The 17,490-nt window shown below is 44.9% G+C and overlaps 1 protein-coding gene across 4 annotated transcripts; it reads left to right on the top strand.

Annotated features, from left to right (window-relative positions):
* The first annotated feature begins 3,087 nt into the window (after positions 1-3,087).
* LOC137306179 (sialic acid-binding Ig-like lectin 13) lies at positions 3,088-15,015 on the top strand. Of its 4 annotated transcripts, none has more exons than XM_067975255.1 (8): positions 3,088-3,155; positions 6,570-6,941; positions 8,601-8,912; positions 9,520-9,777; positions 10,398-10,697; positions 11,101-11,200; positions 12,735-12,822; positions 14,480-15,015. In XM_067975255.1, exons 1-8 carry the CDS (start codon positions 3,137-3,139, stop codon positions 14,645-14,647), a joined length of 1,617 nt encoding a protein of 538 aa, XP_067831356.1. In that variant the 5' UTR covers positions 3,088-3,136; the 3' UTR covers positions 14,648-15,015. The 4 variants fall into 4 exon arrangements, with proteins under 4 accessions (XP_067831356.1, XP_067831357.1, XP_067831355.1 ...); XM_067975256.1 differs by lacking the exon at positions 3,088-3,155 and adding an exon at positions 3,175-3,393; XM_067975254.1 differs by lacking the exon at positions 3,088-3,155 and adding an exon at positions 5,260-5,999.
* Positions 15,016-17,490: the final 2,475 nt, after the last annotated feature.

Here is a 17,490-nt window from a genome sequence, read left to right as displayed (position 1 = left end):
CCTACGCATTTATACATATTGAACAATAATACATGGTGTTTACAGACTGCCCCTGCAACTGCCCGTTGCCAAGGCAATCACCGTGTTCAGACAGAGAGGTGTTACCTGCAGAACCTCCGAATACACATTCAACAAAAAAACAAACAGGGAAAAAAAACAGAGAAAAAAAAAACACAGAGAGAGGCAGAAACATCCGGAAGGCAGAGAGAGCCAGCAAATGACCCATTATATTAAAAACAGATAACATTTGTTCGCTGGTGGGGTAACGTGTAGCGTGACATGAACCCAAGATCCCGGTTGAGGCCGTCCTCATGGGTGCGGAACTTGGCTATCAATTTCTGCTCGACGATTTTGCGTTGTCGTGTGTCTCGAAGGCCGCCTTGGAGTACGCTTACCCGAAGGTCGGTGGATGAATGTCCATGACTGCTGAAGTGTTCCCCGACTGGGAGGGAACCCTCCTGTTTGGCGATTGTTGCGCGGTGTCCGTTCATCCGTTGTCGCAGCGTCTGCATGGTCTCGCCAATGTACCATGGTCTCGCCAATGTTCCACATCATATGCACCTTCTGACATCACCTCTGCTTTAATTACTGATTTGGATGCTAAAGGAAAAAAATTTACTGCACGCTGTAGGCGAGCAGTGCAATTTATATGGTAATGCTTTCCACCACAAAAGGACTCGATTACTTCCCGATAGACGGAAATAGCTGTGAACTGGTGGGTCAGTGTACCTGCCAGTGCATGCAACTCCGGTATCGTCGAAACACGAACATTAAAATCAAAAGAAAGGATGTCCCTCTGACAGTAGAGTGACAGGAGTGAGATGAAATTCCTCTGCTGGATATCTTTAATGATCTATTTTGTGAGGCATGGGCTCTGTTCGTTTGTGTAGCAAAATCGTATCTTCAATTGCGATTTTATCACAACATCCATGGAGATCAATTTGGCCTGAGTACATTGAGCAATCTATTTCATTTATACACACATTTATAGGACTGTACCCGTTAGATACTGCTATTTGCATGGGTTGCTATGTTTGCCTTATAGTGATAATGACTACTCTAGTTTTTGCTTGTGCAATCAGTGACTTCGGACACCAGAAATAAATACGCTGACATAGAAGATTAATTCAAAGCATTTATTTGCAGTAATGTGCAGATCAAGTGTGCATTGTCTGACGAAGGGAGTATATGTGTTGTGGCGGAACTCCTCTTAATCAAAGCCTGTTCTAAATCCAGTGGCAGGCTCAGCCATTTTTATAGCTAATTTTTATTCATGAATTGTCGTCTCTGCTCAAGGACACCCGACAGCCACCCCTGCATTCCTCGGCAATGTCAAGTCAGTTCCAATTTAGCTGCTTATCCTTCAAGAAACATCATCTGTTTACACGCATTTCGTCCTTATCTCGATTAAACTACAAATTCCCCATACGGAAGAGCCGTTTCACAGCTTATCTGTACACAATTAACAATTCGTTTCCAGTGATGCACCCCTATTAAGAACATCGGTGCCTGCACAATTAAGGCATATCCAGAATTAGATGGCTCAGCTCACATAAACATGGCAATTCTAAAGGTTGATGACTTCAGTATTAAGAATCACTTTTAGTTCGAATGTTTAGGGGCCTCCATATCGGGCAAGCGTAAATAACACGACAACAGTTTACTTGCCTAGCTATCAAAAGCTCACTTGATTATAGTCCCCAGTACCGCCGCCACCCCCCGGCCCCCCACCAACGACCACCCCCCACCCCCAGGCCTCAAATCCCGTTGACCTCGTGTTCCAGGAACGGCGGCAAACAGGAATAGTAGGCGACCAGCGCTCTCAACGTGATTTACCACCATTGCTATCTGTTGATGTTCTAACAGATGTTTAGACATCGTCCGGACAGAGCCATTCTGGTCAATCTCATTGGCACCGTCTCAAAGGCTTTGACAGTCTTATTAAAATGCAGAGCCCAGAATCGGACATAATACTCCAGCTGAGGCCCAACCAGTGAGTGATCACATCACATCACATTTTAATTAGATAGCTATCGTGCGCTCCTTTCAGCTCTCTAATTATTGGAATTAAAAGGAAATTAAAATAACCCATAATACCCAGAAACACCTACATAGGAGCAGCTGGAAGGGTCTGCATTGCAGATTGCAACAGCTGTTGCAATAAATTATTCAGAATACCGACTGCAGTAAGACCAGGAAAGTAAACAGCACAAACCCGATCAATTGCTGGTGCATGCATTTTCCGTGAGAAATAACGTTGCGGAGGCGGGGGTCCCCACTGGAGGACTCTCTATCCGGGGATCCTCCGGTGTGCCATTGGGGATCTGGGGTGGAGAGTGTTACACGGAGCAGTCCCGACCAACAGGCGTTTACACCATTTCACGGACTACCAGGCCGCCTGCAATTTCTGCGGCCTGGATGAGTCCGTGTTTCATTTGTTCACAGGGTGTGGGAGGCTGCAGCCCCGGTTCCACTATTTAAGGGAGCTGCTCCTCAAGTTCTGGCTGCACTTCAGTCCCACGCTCCTGATCTTTGGCCGCCCGGTGAGGGAGGCGGGGGCGGGCAGGTGGGTGGACATCTTCGTCCTGGGCTTGTCCAAGGTGGCTATCCACAGGTCCAGGTCAGACGCGGGCTGTGGGGGTGGTCGCTCTGACTGTCAGCCTCTCTTCCAAGGAATTCTTCACGCCCGGGTGGCCCTGGAGAGGGAGCACGCGGTGTCTACCGGTACGTTTGAAGCTTTCCGCGACCGGTGGGCACCGCAGGGGCTGGAGTGCATCCTGGACCGAGATAATAAAATTATAATTTGATACTTCTTTTTGGGGTTTTTTGGTTTGCTGCACATGAGCACACCCTAACCCCCCTTCTTATAAAAGGGGGGCCTAAAACACTATGAAAAAAAAAATCATTAAACAGGAAAAAAGCGGCTTCACACGTACTCTCTGATGTAGCGAACGGATTTGTATATATAGTTAATGGGAGTTTCCAGTGCTGCAGTGAAGTCACCATGTTAGCGATGTGAGTGACAGCGGCCTGTTAATGGAAATTAATGCAAGCTAATAGATTTGCATTGCAGGCTTGCTTTGGAAGGATAGTTGTATACACGTCACAGTTGCACGGTAGAGATCGATGCCACAACATGGGTGCATGGAACGCAGGTACATTTTATAGAATGACTTACTTCTGTCAGAGCAAGTTTTGCAAAATCGTGGCTAGTCTTACGTGGCCAGTGAATGTTTGGGTCCAGTCGCTGCTACAGCTCGGGAACCTTGAGTACAAATATGAGAAATATTATCGGAGGAAAAAAGAGGCTTTGAGTAGTGAGAGAAGAGCGCCGTTGCAATGGAAGAGATCAAGCATACCATTCGTATATCGGATAAATTGAAACTTCTGCAGGTAAATTACTAGAAATAATTCCTGATCCTTAAGGGGCGTGAAATAAAACACTTCAGAAATTCCATCCAACCCGCTGGAAAAACCAAGCTAAGCGATGACTGGAAAACTCCAACCTGGAGGCGGTCAACCCGCAAAAAAGAGCGAGTTCGGTGGGAAAAAGTTGGGGTGAAACTGACCAATGGCTCCTGCTACTTTGTTTGGAAAGATCCGGGCCTCTTATCCCCAACGCGAAGAAATCGTTTGGGCCTGTTCCCCCATCAGTCTAATTCCAGGTGCTCCCAGTTGAAGGTCGTCAGGAATGCTTGAGATGCACCAGTTAGCCAGGATTCCGTCACACTAATCAATTTGGCAGCAATTGTTCATTCAATTAATATTATCCATACATTTTGCATCCGCATTTGCGCCTAAAACATAGACTTTGCCAGTAACGCAAAACGGGCGATAGCGAACCGGCAGCCCGTTTTGCAACACGTCCCATTGAAGTTTTGGAAAGACAATATGGTGGGATGTAATACGCTGTTGCCTATTTTGCATCAACGCTGAAAATCAATTTGACCCCTTGAAGTCGATTTCTCACGTCCCACACCTAATACCGAAATAAGAAAAAGTAACCGCAGCAAATGGGATGAAATGTTGATGAATTTGAGCAAATTTATACAGCTGGGAAGGGAGTGTAAATAGTTAATTAAGTTAGAAGAATTGATGTTACCATAGAGTAAAACAGTTTACTTGATCTACTTAGAGACAGCACGGAATCCACACGTCAACAGAATGTAGCAACAACACTAACTGCAGTTACGCAACAACATGAGATGAGTGTTTCATGCCAAAAAGCTAAGTATGTGTGAAAATTGTGTCAGAGGCATTTGTAAGCGTGGGCAGAGTCCTGTTGTCACAGACTCTAAAGTATTATGTTTGTCAGAGAGAGAGAGATGCTGTTTCTGTGTTAAGGATTCTATAGAAAATATTAGCTATATCATAGCATCATATTAAGCAACAGTCGGTTTCAGTGTGCATATGTAAATATGCGAGCAGTCGTCGTCACGAAAATTTGGTGGGGTACCCAAGCTGAGGGATTAAGCATCCTTCCCATACACCCTTGTCCAATCAATGGGTTATATCGATGTATTTTCCAATGGTGTTTGCATTTTCCAATGGGGTCACCACTGACCAGAAACTTAACTGGACCAGCCATATAAATACTGTGGCTACAAGAGCAGGTCAGAGGCTGGGTATTCTGTACCGAGTGACTCACCTCCTGACTCCACAAAGTTTTTCCACCATCTACAAGGCACAAGTTAGGAGTGTGATGGAATACTCTCCACTTGTCTGGATGAGTGCAGCTCCAACAACACTCAAGAAGCTCGACACCACCCAGGACAAAGCAGCCCGCTTGATCGGCACTTCATCCACCACCCGAAACATTCACTCCCTTCACCACCGGTGCACCGTGGCTGCAGTGTGTACCATCCACAGGATGTACTGCAGCAACTCGCCAAGGCTTCTTTGACGGCACCTCCCAAACCCGCGACCTCTACCACCTAGAAGGACAAGAGCAGCAGGCACATGGGAACAACACCACCTGCACGTTCCCCTCCAAGTCACACACCATCCCGACTTGGAAATATATCGCCGTTCCTGCATCGTCGCTGGGTCAAAATCCTGGAACTCCCTTCCTAACAGCACTGTGGGAGAACCTTCACCACATGGACTGCAGCGGTTCAAGAAGGCGGCTCACCACCACCTTCTCAAGGGGCAATTAGGGATGGGCAATAAATGCTGGCCTCGCCAACGACGAATAAAAAAAAAATCGGCAAAAACCTCAAATCCATTTTAGACGTTCCAGACCTAGGACGAAAATGAGAAAAATGCAATGCAGCAAATTGAGCACAGTATTTATTAATTTCGGCAAATTTACAGAACTGGAGTCTGAATGTAACTAGTTAAATTATTTGGAAGAAAGGCTATGAACAACAATGTCAAACGACTTACTAACAAACGTCTCCAATTGCATCACTATTGACCGAAGGTGAGGAAACCACACGGGTACAGGCTGCAGCAACAAAACTAACCGCAGTTCTCCAACATACATCTCGTCTGAGCTGCCAAAAGCTAAATGTGTGAAATGTGAGTCAGAGGCGTCTGCAAGCGGGGGCAGAGCTCTCTGTTAGCAGTTTCCAATACATTATGTTCATAAATAACAGCACATTTGGTGTGTGTGTTTTTGACAGAGAGAGAGGGCGAATCTGTTTCTGTGTTAAGGACTCTTTAGCAAATACTAGATGTACCATGAGAGCATATTCCGTATCAGTCGGTCACACGCAATGCATGGCTAGGATGTGCTAGCAGCCTGCCTCACCAGTATTTGGTGGAATTTCACAAGTTGAGTGAGTAAGCGCTCTTCCTACAGATTGGTGGGAATACCTCACCTCCAGCTCGTCCGATGGAATTCTTGAAGAATTCTAACCAATGACTGGGAAGAATAACGCAGAAACCTGAATGGTCTTTGTTGTGAAACAGGATTTCCATTGTTGACAGTGAAACCCTGGAACAGATTCCAGCCATGAGGAGTTGCGTGTTTCTCTCCCTCATGACACTGGCAGACGGTAAATAATTTTTTACGAATAATTTCTGCAAAAAATGACTGATATGTTGTGGGAAGAGTAGAGGAGAATTCCTCCTGCAAATGATACGTGACTATTGACTTTCAATCTTGCGAAACAATTACATGGGTATTAAATGCATACTTTATAGGTGTTTTAATTCCTATTCAAATGGTATTTATTGGACATTACGAATTATTTTTAATGAGCATTTTAATCCATCTTTAATATTAGGTTAACTTATATTTAATAAGATTTTAACGATCAGTATTTATGACAATCTTATTGGACATTCACTTTCTGTTTTGAGCATTTGTATTCAGTGTTATTATGACTATTCAATTTGCATATTAGTGTTTCTTAAAACTGCTATCAAAAAGGTATAACTGTGGACATTTAAATCAATATTTTGATTGATATTTAATTCGTATTTTACTTGATTTTTAAAGGACGTTTGTATTGCTATGGTGATGGGCGATTATTTGTCAATTAACAGATACTTTAATAGATATTTATGATATTACAATGGGTTTTGAATGGATAATTAAAAGAGGGCTAATGTTTTTTTTTCAGTTGTTTGTTGTGCTCAATACACTGTGGTGATGCCAGCTATTGTGTCGGCAGTGCCGGGTTCATGTGCGCAGATCCCGTGTACGTTTCATCATTCAGCCTTTACCCCCAAGCCAAGGGGGAAGTGGATAAAGAGGGGCCGTAACACCAGGGACACCATTATCTATGATTCGACATATCCATATGGACAGCGTTATAACTATGGTGGGAGAGCGGAGTTGAAGGGCAACCTTGCGAAAGGACAATGCTCCCTTTTGTTAAAGAATATCCGGAAGCGTGATCAGGGTACATATTACTTCAGCGTGCAAGGCCACTGGGGCTGGATTATTACTACATATAAAACTGTCCGTTCTGAAGTCTTCCTTTCTGTTTCTGGTGAGATTTTCCTTTGTTGCTTTTCTACATTTTATTCCAATGCTTCAGTGTGAATCAACCAACGTGTAAAGTGGACACATTTTGTGATGTCCCCGGCCGAACTCAAAGGTCAGTTGCAACACAGGGTGCGGCGATACGGATAAGCAATGCAATGGTTCATATCTTAAAGACAGAAATATATGGAAATGACAGCAGTAAAACAGGCCGTACAGCCCAACCAGTCCGTGTTGCTGTTTATTCTCCACATGAGCAACACTCCTAATTGCCTGTGCCTGGCCTGTTCCCATATCCCTTTATTGCCATTTCCCTTTAGCGACCTATCTAACTTATTGTTAAGTTTTCACATGATGATAACTTTTCAACTTGTTGACCGAAACGTAAAACTGGCTGTGCGGGTCGTCCGCCTAATACAGAAACCAACAGATCTTCATGTTCATTGAAATAAAAGGAAATGTAAATCGGGCGGTTGCTGGAATGGGCGCCTGATCTGGACCGCCAGCTTTGACCCCGGCGGCAAGTTCAGATTCAGTCCGTTTCTATCTCCTCTGTCCATTTTCTGCACAGGATAAACACTCCTGTCAAAATCTGTTTTGCCCAAATGAGTTCTGCCCAATTTTTGAAGGTGTTCCACATATTTGTACTTCCTCATACTTCCTGTTACCAGCCAGAATCCACGCGAATCCGCCCTGTCGCCTTCCTCTCGAGCAGAAACCAAAACTCGCTTTCTTATTCCAACTGTGAACTAACTATGGTTCTCTTTCGGAACTCCGTCACATCTCGATTTTCATATTGTACACCTGTTGTCGTTAAAATCAGGACTCATGTAGCTGGTTCTTGCCCTTTTCCACTGGAGCTGCGGTTCACTGCCTCGTGAACTTGAACCCACCAATTCCTCTGCCCATTCACATCAACCAGCGTCCCAGTGTCCAAACAAAAATCTGCCAACTCATGTTTACTGACAGTGAATTTTATCTACCTCTTATTTCCGCATTCTCCAATCTCTCCATTATCCACTTGCAACTCCCTTTATTTCCCGTAGTTATTTGATGCGAGGAACATTTAACTTTGGCATGGCTGTCAAAATGGCGGAATCGGATCAGCCTTTCATGATAATTGAAAGTAAAATGGGCGGGACGTATAGTCGGCAAACGATCCGATGCTGCCAGTTTTGCACCATTTTCAAATGTTAAAATCACATCCGAACATACGAATTAAGAGCACGAGTAGGCCATTCGGCCCCTCGAGTCTGCTCTGCCATTTGATAATATAATGGCTGATCTGATTGCGATCTCAACCCTACCACTATATACAATCATCGATGTACACAGTGAGTAAAAGCAGACCCTGAACATAACCTTGTGGGACTCCGTACTCATGTCAAGCATTCTGAGAAACTGCACATAACTGCGACTCACCGCTTCCTCCCTTCTAAACAGTTCGAATTGCAGTTTCTGCTGTGCCCTTTATTTCTAACTTTTTAACATCTTCTCCAATATTCTCCTGCGTGTTAGGTTGTCAATTGCATCCCCATAACGCTTCAAATTCTGTAATGCCTTTCTAGACGTGTCAAGGACGTGAAAGTGGAAGTGCTGCTTCAGGCGACTCCCCGGTCTTAAGATTGAAATTACCTAATACGTCCGTTTGCTACTGTTCTTACAGACAAGCCACGGATTTCAGGTCATGGGGAACTGACTTCTGGAAAAGCAGCTGGACTGACCTGTTCAATCACTCACAGCTGCCCATATGACAGACTGCAACTGAGGTGGATTGATTACAATGGGTCCCTTCCTCTTCCATGGGACACTAAAGATGGACCAGAAATTGTTGATGAACGTTCCGGTTCTTGGAGAGTTTCATCGGTGCTCACGTTCACTCCATCATCCGCTATTCACGGGAAAAGTCTAGGATGCTCAATTTTACTTCATGGCTCCCCAACTTCTTCTCCACAAATTCTTACCTTGGAGATCAAATGTAAGTGTCTGCTGAGTTTAATAGACCTCACCTGTCGGCCGACTGGTTGAACACTTGTCCTTCCACCAGAAGCAATTTATTACAGGTTTAGTACCGCATCAATGAATGCACCGAGAAACCCCCGTCTCTATGCCGTGAGAGCTCACTTGTATAATCAGTGAATCGGAGTGGCTCTCAGTCAATTCTTGTCAGTCAGATTATTTTGGGAAGATTCACATCTATGAATTAATGTTTGGTTTATGTCATTGTTAATTCCTATTCTGAGATCTACCGGTGACGTTCTGAGTTTAGTCAGTCATAAAGGGATACAAAAAATGCCAAGGCGAGTTCGGGTCTAAAGCTGGTCTCAGCTATGACACCAGATATCAGCTCTGGTTGGGCTTCAGAATTGACCTGAATGATGCATCATTGTTAAAGTACGTACGCCACAAGGAGACATAATTCGAAGAGAGAGGTAAATTCTAGAAGATACACATTTTTGTTGTAACATTAAATTCTGGGGCAGTAAAATATGGAGTTTGCAATTTAGACGCGGCCTCTTACCCAACATGATGATTTATTGATGATCTGAATCATGCTTCACGTTTTGCATTATTGCCTGTTTCAGATGGACTGGAAAACCCAACCGTCAATTCCTCTATGGTAGCGGTGGAAGGCAGCTCATTATTATTATACTGCACGGCATGGGGAAAACCAGCGGTCAGTTTAAGATGGGTGAAAAATGGTGACGAGATCAGCACATCTTCCACCAATGAACTAAAGCGGACATTCCACAACATTAGTTTAGAAGATGACGGTGAATATTGGTGTGTGGCTGAAAATGACCTGGGCACCGCAAACAGCTCCACACGGATTTCTGTACAATGTAAGTGTGCATGCATTTCTCAATTAGGTAGCAGCCTTTCAGTTCACAAACTCTCGATCAAAACCCACGTTTCTCTTTCCTGCTTGCTGTAAAGCACCAATGTGAAATGAGCTTGGGATTGCGTCATCCCTTCCTTATGGATATAGTACAAAACAACCTCGATATTTCCAATAATGGAAACTATGCTGGCCAACTCGCTGAGGGTGACAGTTGTAGAATGTGCACAATGTGAAATAAATGCAGCAGGCAGTACCCTCCTGATTGGGACAGAAGTACATTTACTGGGAGCTTTACTCAAAATCTAACAGTTTTTAACTAATACTGGCAGTCTGAAATAAACAAACTCCATTTCTTAGAACTGACATCCCTCATTTTGCTGAGCAGGAATTCGCCAATAAATACCGAATAAATGTGGTGTTATCTCAAGCTCCGTTACTTGTATTATTGTTCAGTTAACAATGTAACATTCAGAGACACCGTCCTTTAAACTGTTGCCCTGTTAGCTGGACATCTATAGAAGGGTCACGTCAGTCCAGCACAAAGGAAGATGTTTAATGCAGTATTTAGGCACTGCAAATGTTTGACATAATTATTTCATACTGAAGTCTCTATTTTTTTAGATAAACCCACAATAGTATCAGGCCCGACCTGCAACAGCTCTGAGAAGTGGACTGGTTGTAACTGCAGTGTCACAGCCAATCCACCAGCAAACATTACATGGGGCCTCAATGGGAGTATCATCACTGGGAACAGGTCAGATATGAAAGTCATCTCCTGGGCGGTGAATAGTTACCTGGTGCAGAGCTCCCTGACACTGACACACCCAACTGGAACTGGAACTGGAACTGGAATTCAAATCTCATGCGTTGCAGCAAACGTGCACGGTGATTGTGTCAGCAAATACCAGCTGCACTCTATGGGTACGTGTTGAATTTATCTGTAATTTGAATACAGTTAGAGAGTTGGTCCATCATAAGAACATAAGAACATAAGAAATAGGAGCAGGATTAAGCCATTCGGCCCCTCGAGCCTGCTCCCCCATTCAATAAGATCATAGCTGATCTTCGACCTCAACTCCATTTTCCAGCCCGATCCCCAGATCCCTTGATTCCCCTAGAGACCAAAAATCTATACTGGTCATCACTAGCCCGTCATTCACTCGTTGGGCCAGCAGGATGTAGCGAATATAATCCCTAATTTTTGATTAGCTTTATGATCCGAACATGAAGGAAGTTTCTTCCTCATGCTCACAAATGTGTTTCCCAGATTGATGTATTAGCCCCAATACACTAATGAAAATTAATGTCTTTTCCGTCATTTTAGGAATATTCTTATTCTCCTGGACAGAAATATTCAAAATAGGAGGAGGAGCCTGCGGCCTAATTATTGTAATTGCAGTCGTTGTCATGGTAAAGGTACAAAGGTATGTATGTTTCTTAACTGCATAGGCGGGAGAATAAATTAGACAACTTTAAAGGGGACCCTGAATCAGAAAGACTATGGATCAGAAACTCGTTTGAATCATCACTCACTGAGGACAGTGATCATCTGTCTGAATTGGAGCAGTGTGGGGAAAGTAGGAGGGGCAATCGTTTCCTGAACAGCCACTCGTCTCCCAGCATCAACCACAGAGTAATATTAGTGGCTGCTTGATTCCGGCTTCCTGTACATTCGTCCTGTTACATGATGGGTGCTTTGTTTCGTTATGTTTAACCTGGTCATTTTTGGACTTCAGTCTCTCGGTCTGCTCTCGTGGCTGATCGCTCGAGCCCTATGTCCCAGGGAGTGTTTTCCCCGCCTCGAATATCTGGGTAAAGTTTGTTGCATGCCCAAGCAATGGACATAGAATCGCGGTCAGTTTCCTTCAGGCGTTGCTAATATTGGGCAGCCCCGCGCGAGCCTCCTTGTCATGGGAAGATCTCACCATAAAATCACACGAGAATTTTACTTCGGCTTCACTGATCATGCAATTTCATGAGTCAGTTAAAAAACAAACAAATAGTATAAGTAACGTGAAACATTTTTACAGTAGTTGTTAAATTTGTTTGGCTGCAGGAGTAGAAAATTATATTCATAATGGGGTGCGACTGATGTGCTAAATTATATCAGAAATTCATTATGTAGCGGTGATTATCCTATTCTTATCAGTTACTTATGCTATTTTGCCTGTCTCGCTCTCTTTGAAAGCTCCACACAAGCTCCCTGCTTTTAAATCGTCGGGCTGATAATTATCTTCATAGGTGTCCGGCTCCAATTGAATTCGAATAACTATGTGTTCGGTTTACCACGAGCTGCCAATCAAAGTTACCCTTCCACAAATCAGACAGAATGTTTCTTTTGAAAATGAATGAAATGGCTCCTCCGATAGGTGGAGCCCGACAACAGCCAATGATCGGCAACAATCATTGCAAAATGAGATTGTGTGAATTGTTCTAGCTTTTAACCCCTCGTGTACCATGACATAATAAAAAAGCCAATTACGTCCTAAATAATACAAAAGTGCATCTTTCAGAGATAATATAGAAGGATCTCAGAACAATTGATGAGAAATATTGATTGATACCCTGTTTCAAACTCCGATGGTTTGAAACCATCTACATGATAATGGCGAGGAATGTGTTTGCAGATTGAAACTCTACCTTCTATTTAACAAGGTGCTGAATAGGTGAATATGCCTCCTCTGTATCTTATTTAGCACAATCAATCTTCATCCAGTGCAGACAGCACAACGTCATTAATGACCTTCATCCATAAACAAAAGTTCTCTTTTGAAATGTGCTCAGGTGGATAGTTACATGAAATGATTTGAGACCTGATCTGTGCTGATCAGGAAACCTAAACGAAACAAGCCTCTCCTGACCCATTGAGTTCCTTCATCGTACAGGCACAGCATAGTTTACGTCAATTTATTCCAATTAATTATGCGAATTGCAACATTTGTATTTATTATTATTCAGGAAGAAACAAAGTGAAGCTGTGCGTGCCTCGGAAACGCCTGATAATTCGGTGATCTACGCTGTGGTACAGAACGCACGAAACGCTCAGGTAAGTGAAGCCACGCTGGAGTGACATTTGTAGGAGTTTAATTGTGTTTTCAGCCAGCAAGTGAGACAAAGCAAGCAAAACCCAACAGATAAATGGATGTTTCAGAAACTTGGTGGCCGGTGTTTTTGAGGGAGCTGCACTCTCCTCACGCCGCTAAGAGTGAAACATTTCTTCAGACTCTGTACGCAGTGACCTAGTGAATGGGATTAGGGAGTGTTTCTCACGTTGGCATTTCTGATCAAACCAAACTCATTGAACAGATTGAGTTTCCTATCTCACACACAGAGGCCAGAAGATACTTTATCACCATCCCTTTGACATTAGGTCTCATGGGTTAGATTTTCCACAAGGTCACAGGCGTTCATCAATATTCACAGGTGTCAGGATCCGCAGAAGGGATAATACATTGCAGATACACAGCATTATTTGCAATTTCCCAACTGCATCTTGGTGTCAATGTGGCTCAGTTGTGCCTCACCTTTGAGTCAGAATGTTGTGCTTTGTTCCAGCACTCGAATATATAACCTCGGTTGAAACTTCAGTGCAGTACTAAGGCAGTGTTACAATATCAGTGGTTCAGTTTTTTGGATGAGACTTTATACCAAGGCCCGGTTTGGTGCTGCATGTGTAGGTAAACGATCTCATGGTACTATTGTAGGAACGGAAGAGGGCACTCCCAGTGCCCATGCAAACATGTTTCCCTCAATGGACAGCATCTGAAACAGATTAATTCGCCATTTGTCTGAATTACTGTGGCTGCATTATTCTACACAGTGACTACACTTCAAATTTATTCATTTCATGGCAGCGCATACGTCTTATTAATCATATAATCATACAGCACAGAAGGAGGCCATTCAGATAATTGCGCTGGTGCCGGACATTTGAAAGACCAACCCAAATAGTTTCACATCCCTGCTGCTCTTCCCATAGCCCTGCAACTTTTCTCCTTTTGAAGTATTTAAACAATTCCCATTTGAAATTTTCAATTGAATGTGCTTCTCCCATGCTTTCATGCAGTGTATCCCAGATCATAACAATTCGCTGCTTAAAAAAATCTCCTTCACTCCACTTTAGTTCTTTTTACGAATTATCGTAATTCTGTGTCCTCTGGTTACCGACCACCCTGCCAGTTGAAACAGTTTCTTCTTATTTACTCTATCTAACCCCTTCATAATTTCGAACACCTCTTTCAAATCTTCCCATAACTTTCCTGGCATTATGGAGAATAATTCGAGCTTCTCTAGTCTCTCCGCATAACTGAAGAGCCTCATCCCTGCTAGAACTCTGGTAGATCTCCTCTTCACCCTTTGCAAGGCCTTGACATCCTTCCTAAATTGTGGTGACAGAATTGGGCATAGTACTCCGCCAGGGGCCTAACAAGTGATTTCCTTACTTTGATATTCTATGCCTCTATTTATTAAGCCCAGAATCTCATATGTTTTTAGCATCCTTATCAACTTGTCCTGATATATAATTGCAAGTTCTTTCTTTCTTGCATGAGCACTTCAAAACGCTCAACTCATTCGTCAGGGCCAATAGAAAACTACCAGAGACACTATAACGTGATTTGCTCTGGAAAGGACAGCACACTCCCATTGTGTTCAGTTCATATGCGCAGTAGCGCCAAATCTAACACAAATGCCTTTCGTTACAGAGCGACGTTCAGTATCCCGAGGCTGGCCTTGAGGCTTTGATATCGACCAAACCAGCTCATAAGGAAGAGGTTCTGTACGCATCTATCGATATCTCAAAATTCCGCAAACAAGAACGATATATCCAAAATGAGGAGACCTGCGAATACGCAACAATAAAACATAATTAACAGGAGATACACTGTCAGGCAGATGTTGTGGAGACCGGCAATACTTTAACACACCTGATGTTAAGGCCTGTAAAAATGGACATCTTCCAGAAACTATGTGGAAATGTGACCACTGCTCTTTGTTGGAATAATTTGATATACAATCAGGAATTAGTTGAAAGACAATACGTGTGATATGTTCGTCAATGTAACTTTTCAACATTTTTTCTCTATTCTGTGTTGAAAACTGTTTTCCAAACCAATTCCAATATCCTCATTGTCTGTTGATGTGCTGAAAAGAATTGGCCGACAGTATGAAGCCTCACGGTCGGGGACTGGGTTGCAAAACAAATTGCAAAACACTCTATAAAGTGACTTTTTTTTTGCTGCCAGGCCTGAAAGCTTCAATTTATGTTAATGGAGAAAACCTATTTTCTCGATTAAGATCCTTGCACCCTCTCATACATGTGCGTCATGCTCCAAAATTTAATCCCATCTCTGAGAATCATAGAATCGGACACCTCCGGAGGCGATTTGGCCCAACGTGTCTGTGCTGGCTCTTTGAAACTGCTATCCAATTGGTCCAAACCCCTGCACTTCCAAGATAACCCTGCAAATGTTTCCTTTTCACGTATATAGACAATTCGCTTTTCCAATTTAATATTTAATCTGATTCCTCAACCGTTTCAGGCAATGCATTCGGGATCATAACAACTTCCACGGTAAATGATAAATCCCATCGCCCTGTGGGGGGTGCGGGTGGGGGCGAGTCTGTGTGGGGCGAGTGTGGAAGTTGTTTATGAGGGAGGGTGTTTTGGTGGTGGGGGAGAGGCGTCTCCGTGTGTGGGAAGGGAGGGTACATGTGGCGGGAGGGGAGGGTCCGTTTGTGAGGAGGCGCCTTTCCACGTGCAGGGGAGGGGAGGGTCTGTGTGTGTGTATGGGGGAGGGGGCGAATGGCAGGGGTGCGTGTGAGGTGGTGGGGCGTTTCGATGTGATGGGAGGGTCGGGTCCGTGTGTTGGGCAGGGAAGGATCTGTGTGGGAGAAGGGGCGGTTCGTAGGGGTGGAGGGGCGATTGCGTGTCGGGGGAAGGAGGGCTTCTTGTGGGGGATGGGTGGTGGTGGGAGTCGCGGGCACGTGTGGAGGGGTCGGAGGGACCCGACTGTGAGGGAGGTGGTGCTTGCCCGTGAAGGTGGACTGGTCCTTGCGGGGCGAGGTGGGTCTAGGTGTGGTGGGGCGCGAGTGTCCGTGTGTTGGGGGAGGGAAGTGGCGTTTCCCTGTCGGGGAGGGGCGGGTGTCCGTGTGTGGGGAGGAGCGGCTCAGTGAGGGGGACGGCGGATCCGTTTGGGGGACGGGAGATTAGTTGTGTGGTGGAGAGGTAATTTTCTGAGGGTCTTCAGGGAGTGACATCGCGCCATCTCTTTCTAACTTATCCTGCCCCCAAAAGTTGGAGCCCTTCCACGGTCAGTTGGTGAAGGGGAAGCAAGGAAAGCACAAGTAGCGCGGCCCTTATTGCAGATAGGGTCCTTGCTTTTCCGCAATGCACTGTGGGTACCTGGCACTTCCATTATTGTTAAATTATTGAGCCGCACTTGGCAGGAAGTTCCAAGGCCCCTGGCCTGTGCTGAGAGCTCATCTCACCGACCATGGTACTGCGACCCACACAGAGCTGGGAGGCCTAGGCTCCCGTGCCACCCCTTTGCTGAGTTTGCTGCACTGACACAGTGTGATCCTGAGCCCCTCACAGACGAGGAAGTCGGCAGGATCCAACCCCGGCCTCTGCTGTTACCTCACCTCAACCGGCGTTGTATTGAGTCCCCAGACGGAGCTGGGAGAATCCTGGTTCCATCCCCAGTCTGTGCTGAGATCATGAAGCTGTCCCGGTGTGGCAAAGAACATCGCACAGAGAAGGAAGTGCCCAGGCTCCATCTCTGGCCTATGCTGTTAGCCCGCCTCACCCGGCGTGGTCGGGAACACCACGTACAGCTGGAAGGCCTTCGGTTCCAACCCCGTCCTATGTTGTGTTAGTTGATCCAGTCAGTGTGGTAGTGAGCACCACACAGAGCGGAAAGAGCTTGGATTCCATCACCGGCCTGTACTGAGTTCGCTGATCTCACTCACTATGGAACTGAGCTCCACACAGAGTTCAAGGACCCGAGATCCATCCCCTGCCTGTTCTTAGCTGATCTCAGTCCGGGTGTTACTGAGCCCCACAAAGAGCAGGAAGGGATCAGGCTGCATTAACGTTGGCAGATCTCAGCCTTCTTGTTCTGAGCCGCACACACAGAGCAGGACGGGCAGAGGATCCATTCTCGGCCTGTGCTGACTTAGCTGATCTCAGCGACTGTGTTATTCAGGCCCACACAGAGTAGAAAGGGCCCAGGCTCCATCCTCGGCCTGTGCTGACGGATCTGATCTCACCCGGTGAGGTACTGATCCACAAACACAAAGCAAGAAGGGCCCAGGCTTCACTCCAGACCTGTGCTGAGGGAGCTGATCTTACCCATTATGGCAGTGAGCTCCACATAGAACAGAAAAGGCTCAGGTGTCATCCCGGCTCAATGCTCAGGTAGATGACCTTACCCAGTGTTGTATACACCGAGTGTTTCGCTCTCTCATTCTCTCTGTGTACCCTGTGTCTTGGACTATTAGCTATTTTACACGCACTCTCTGTATACTCTGTATCTGTTGTGTTTTTCCTGCAATTTCGGATTTTCATTCAGTATATGTGTCTAATTGATGGCAAGTTTTGGTTCTATTTTAGACCCTGCTCCCTCTGTGTAAGTTCTGGAACTTTTAATTTCCTGTTAGACTCTGCATCTGTTGCCCTTTTCCTATCATTCCAGGTTTATCTTCATATCTTTTG

The sequence above is a fragment of the Heptranchias perlo genome, chromosome 42 (genome assembly GCF_035084215.1).
Source record: "Heptranchias perlo isolate sHepPer1 chromosome 42, sHepPer1.hap1, whole genome shotgun sequence".
NCBI classification, from domain to species: domain Eukaryota; kingdom Metazoa; phylum Chordata; class Chondrichthyes; order Hexanchiformes; family Hexanchidae; genus Heptranchias; species Heptranchias perlo.
The sequence above is the reverse complement of the archived record's forward strand: the minus strand, read 5'-3'. Positions and strand labels throughout refer to the sequence as shown.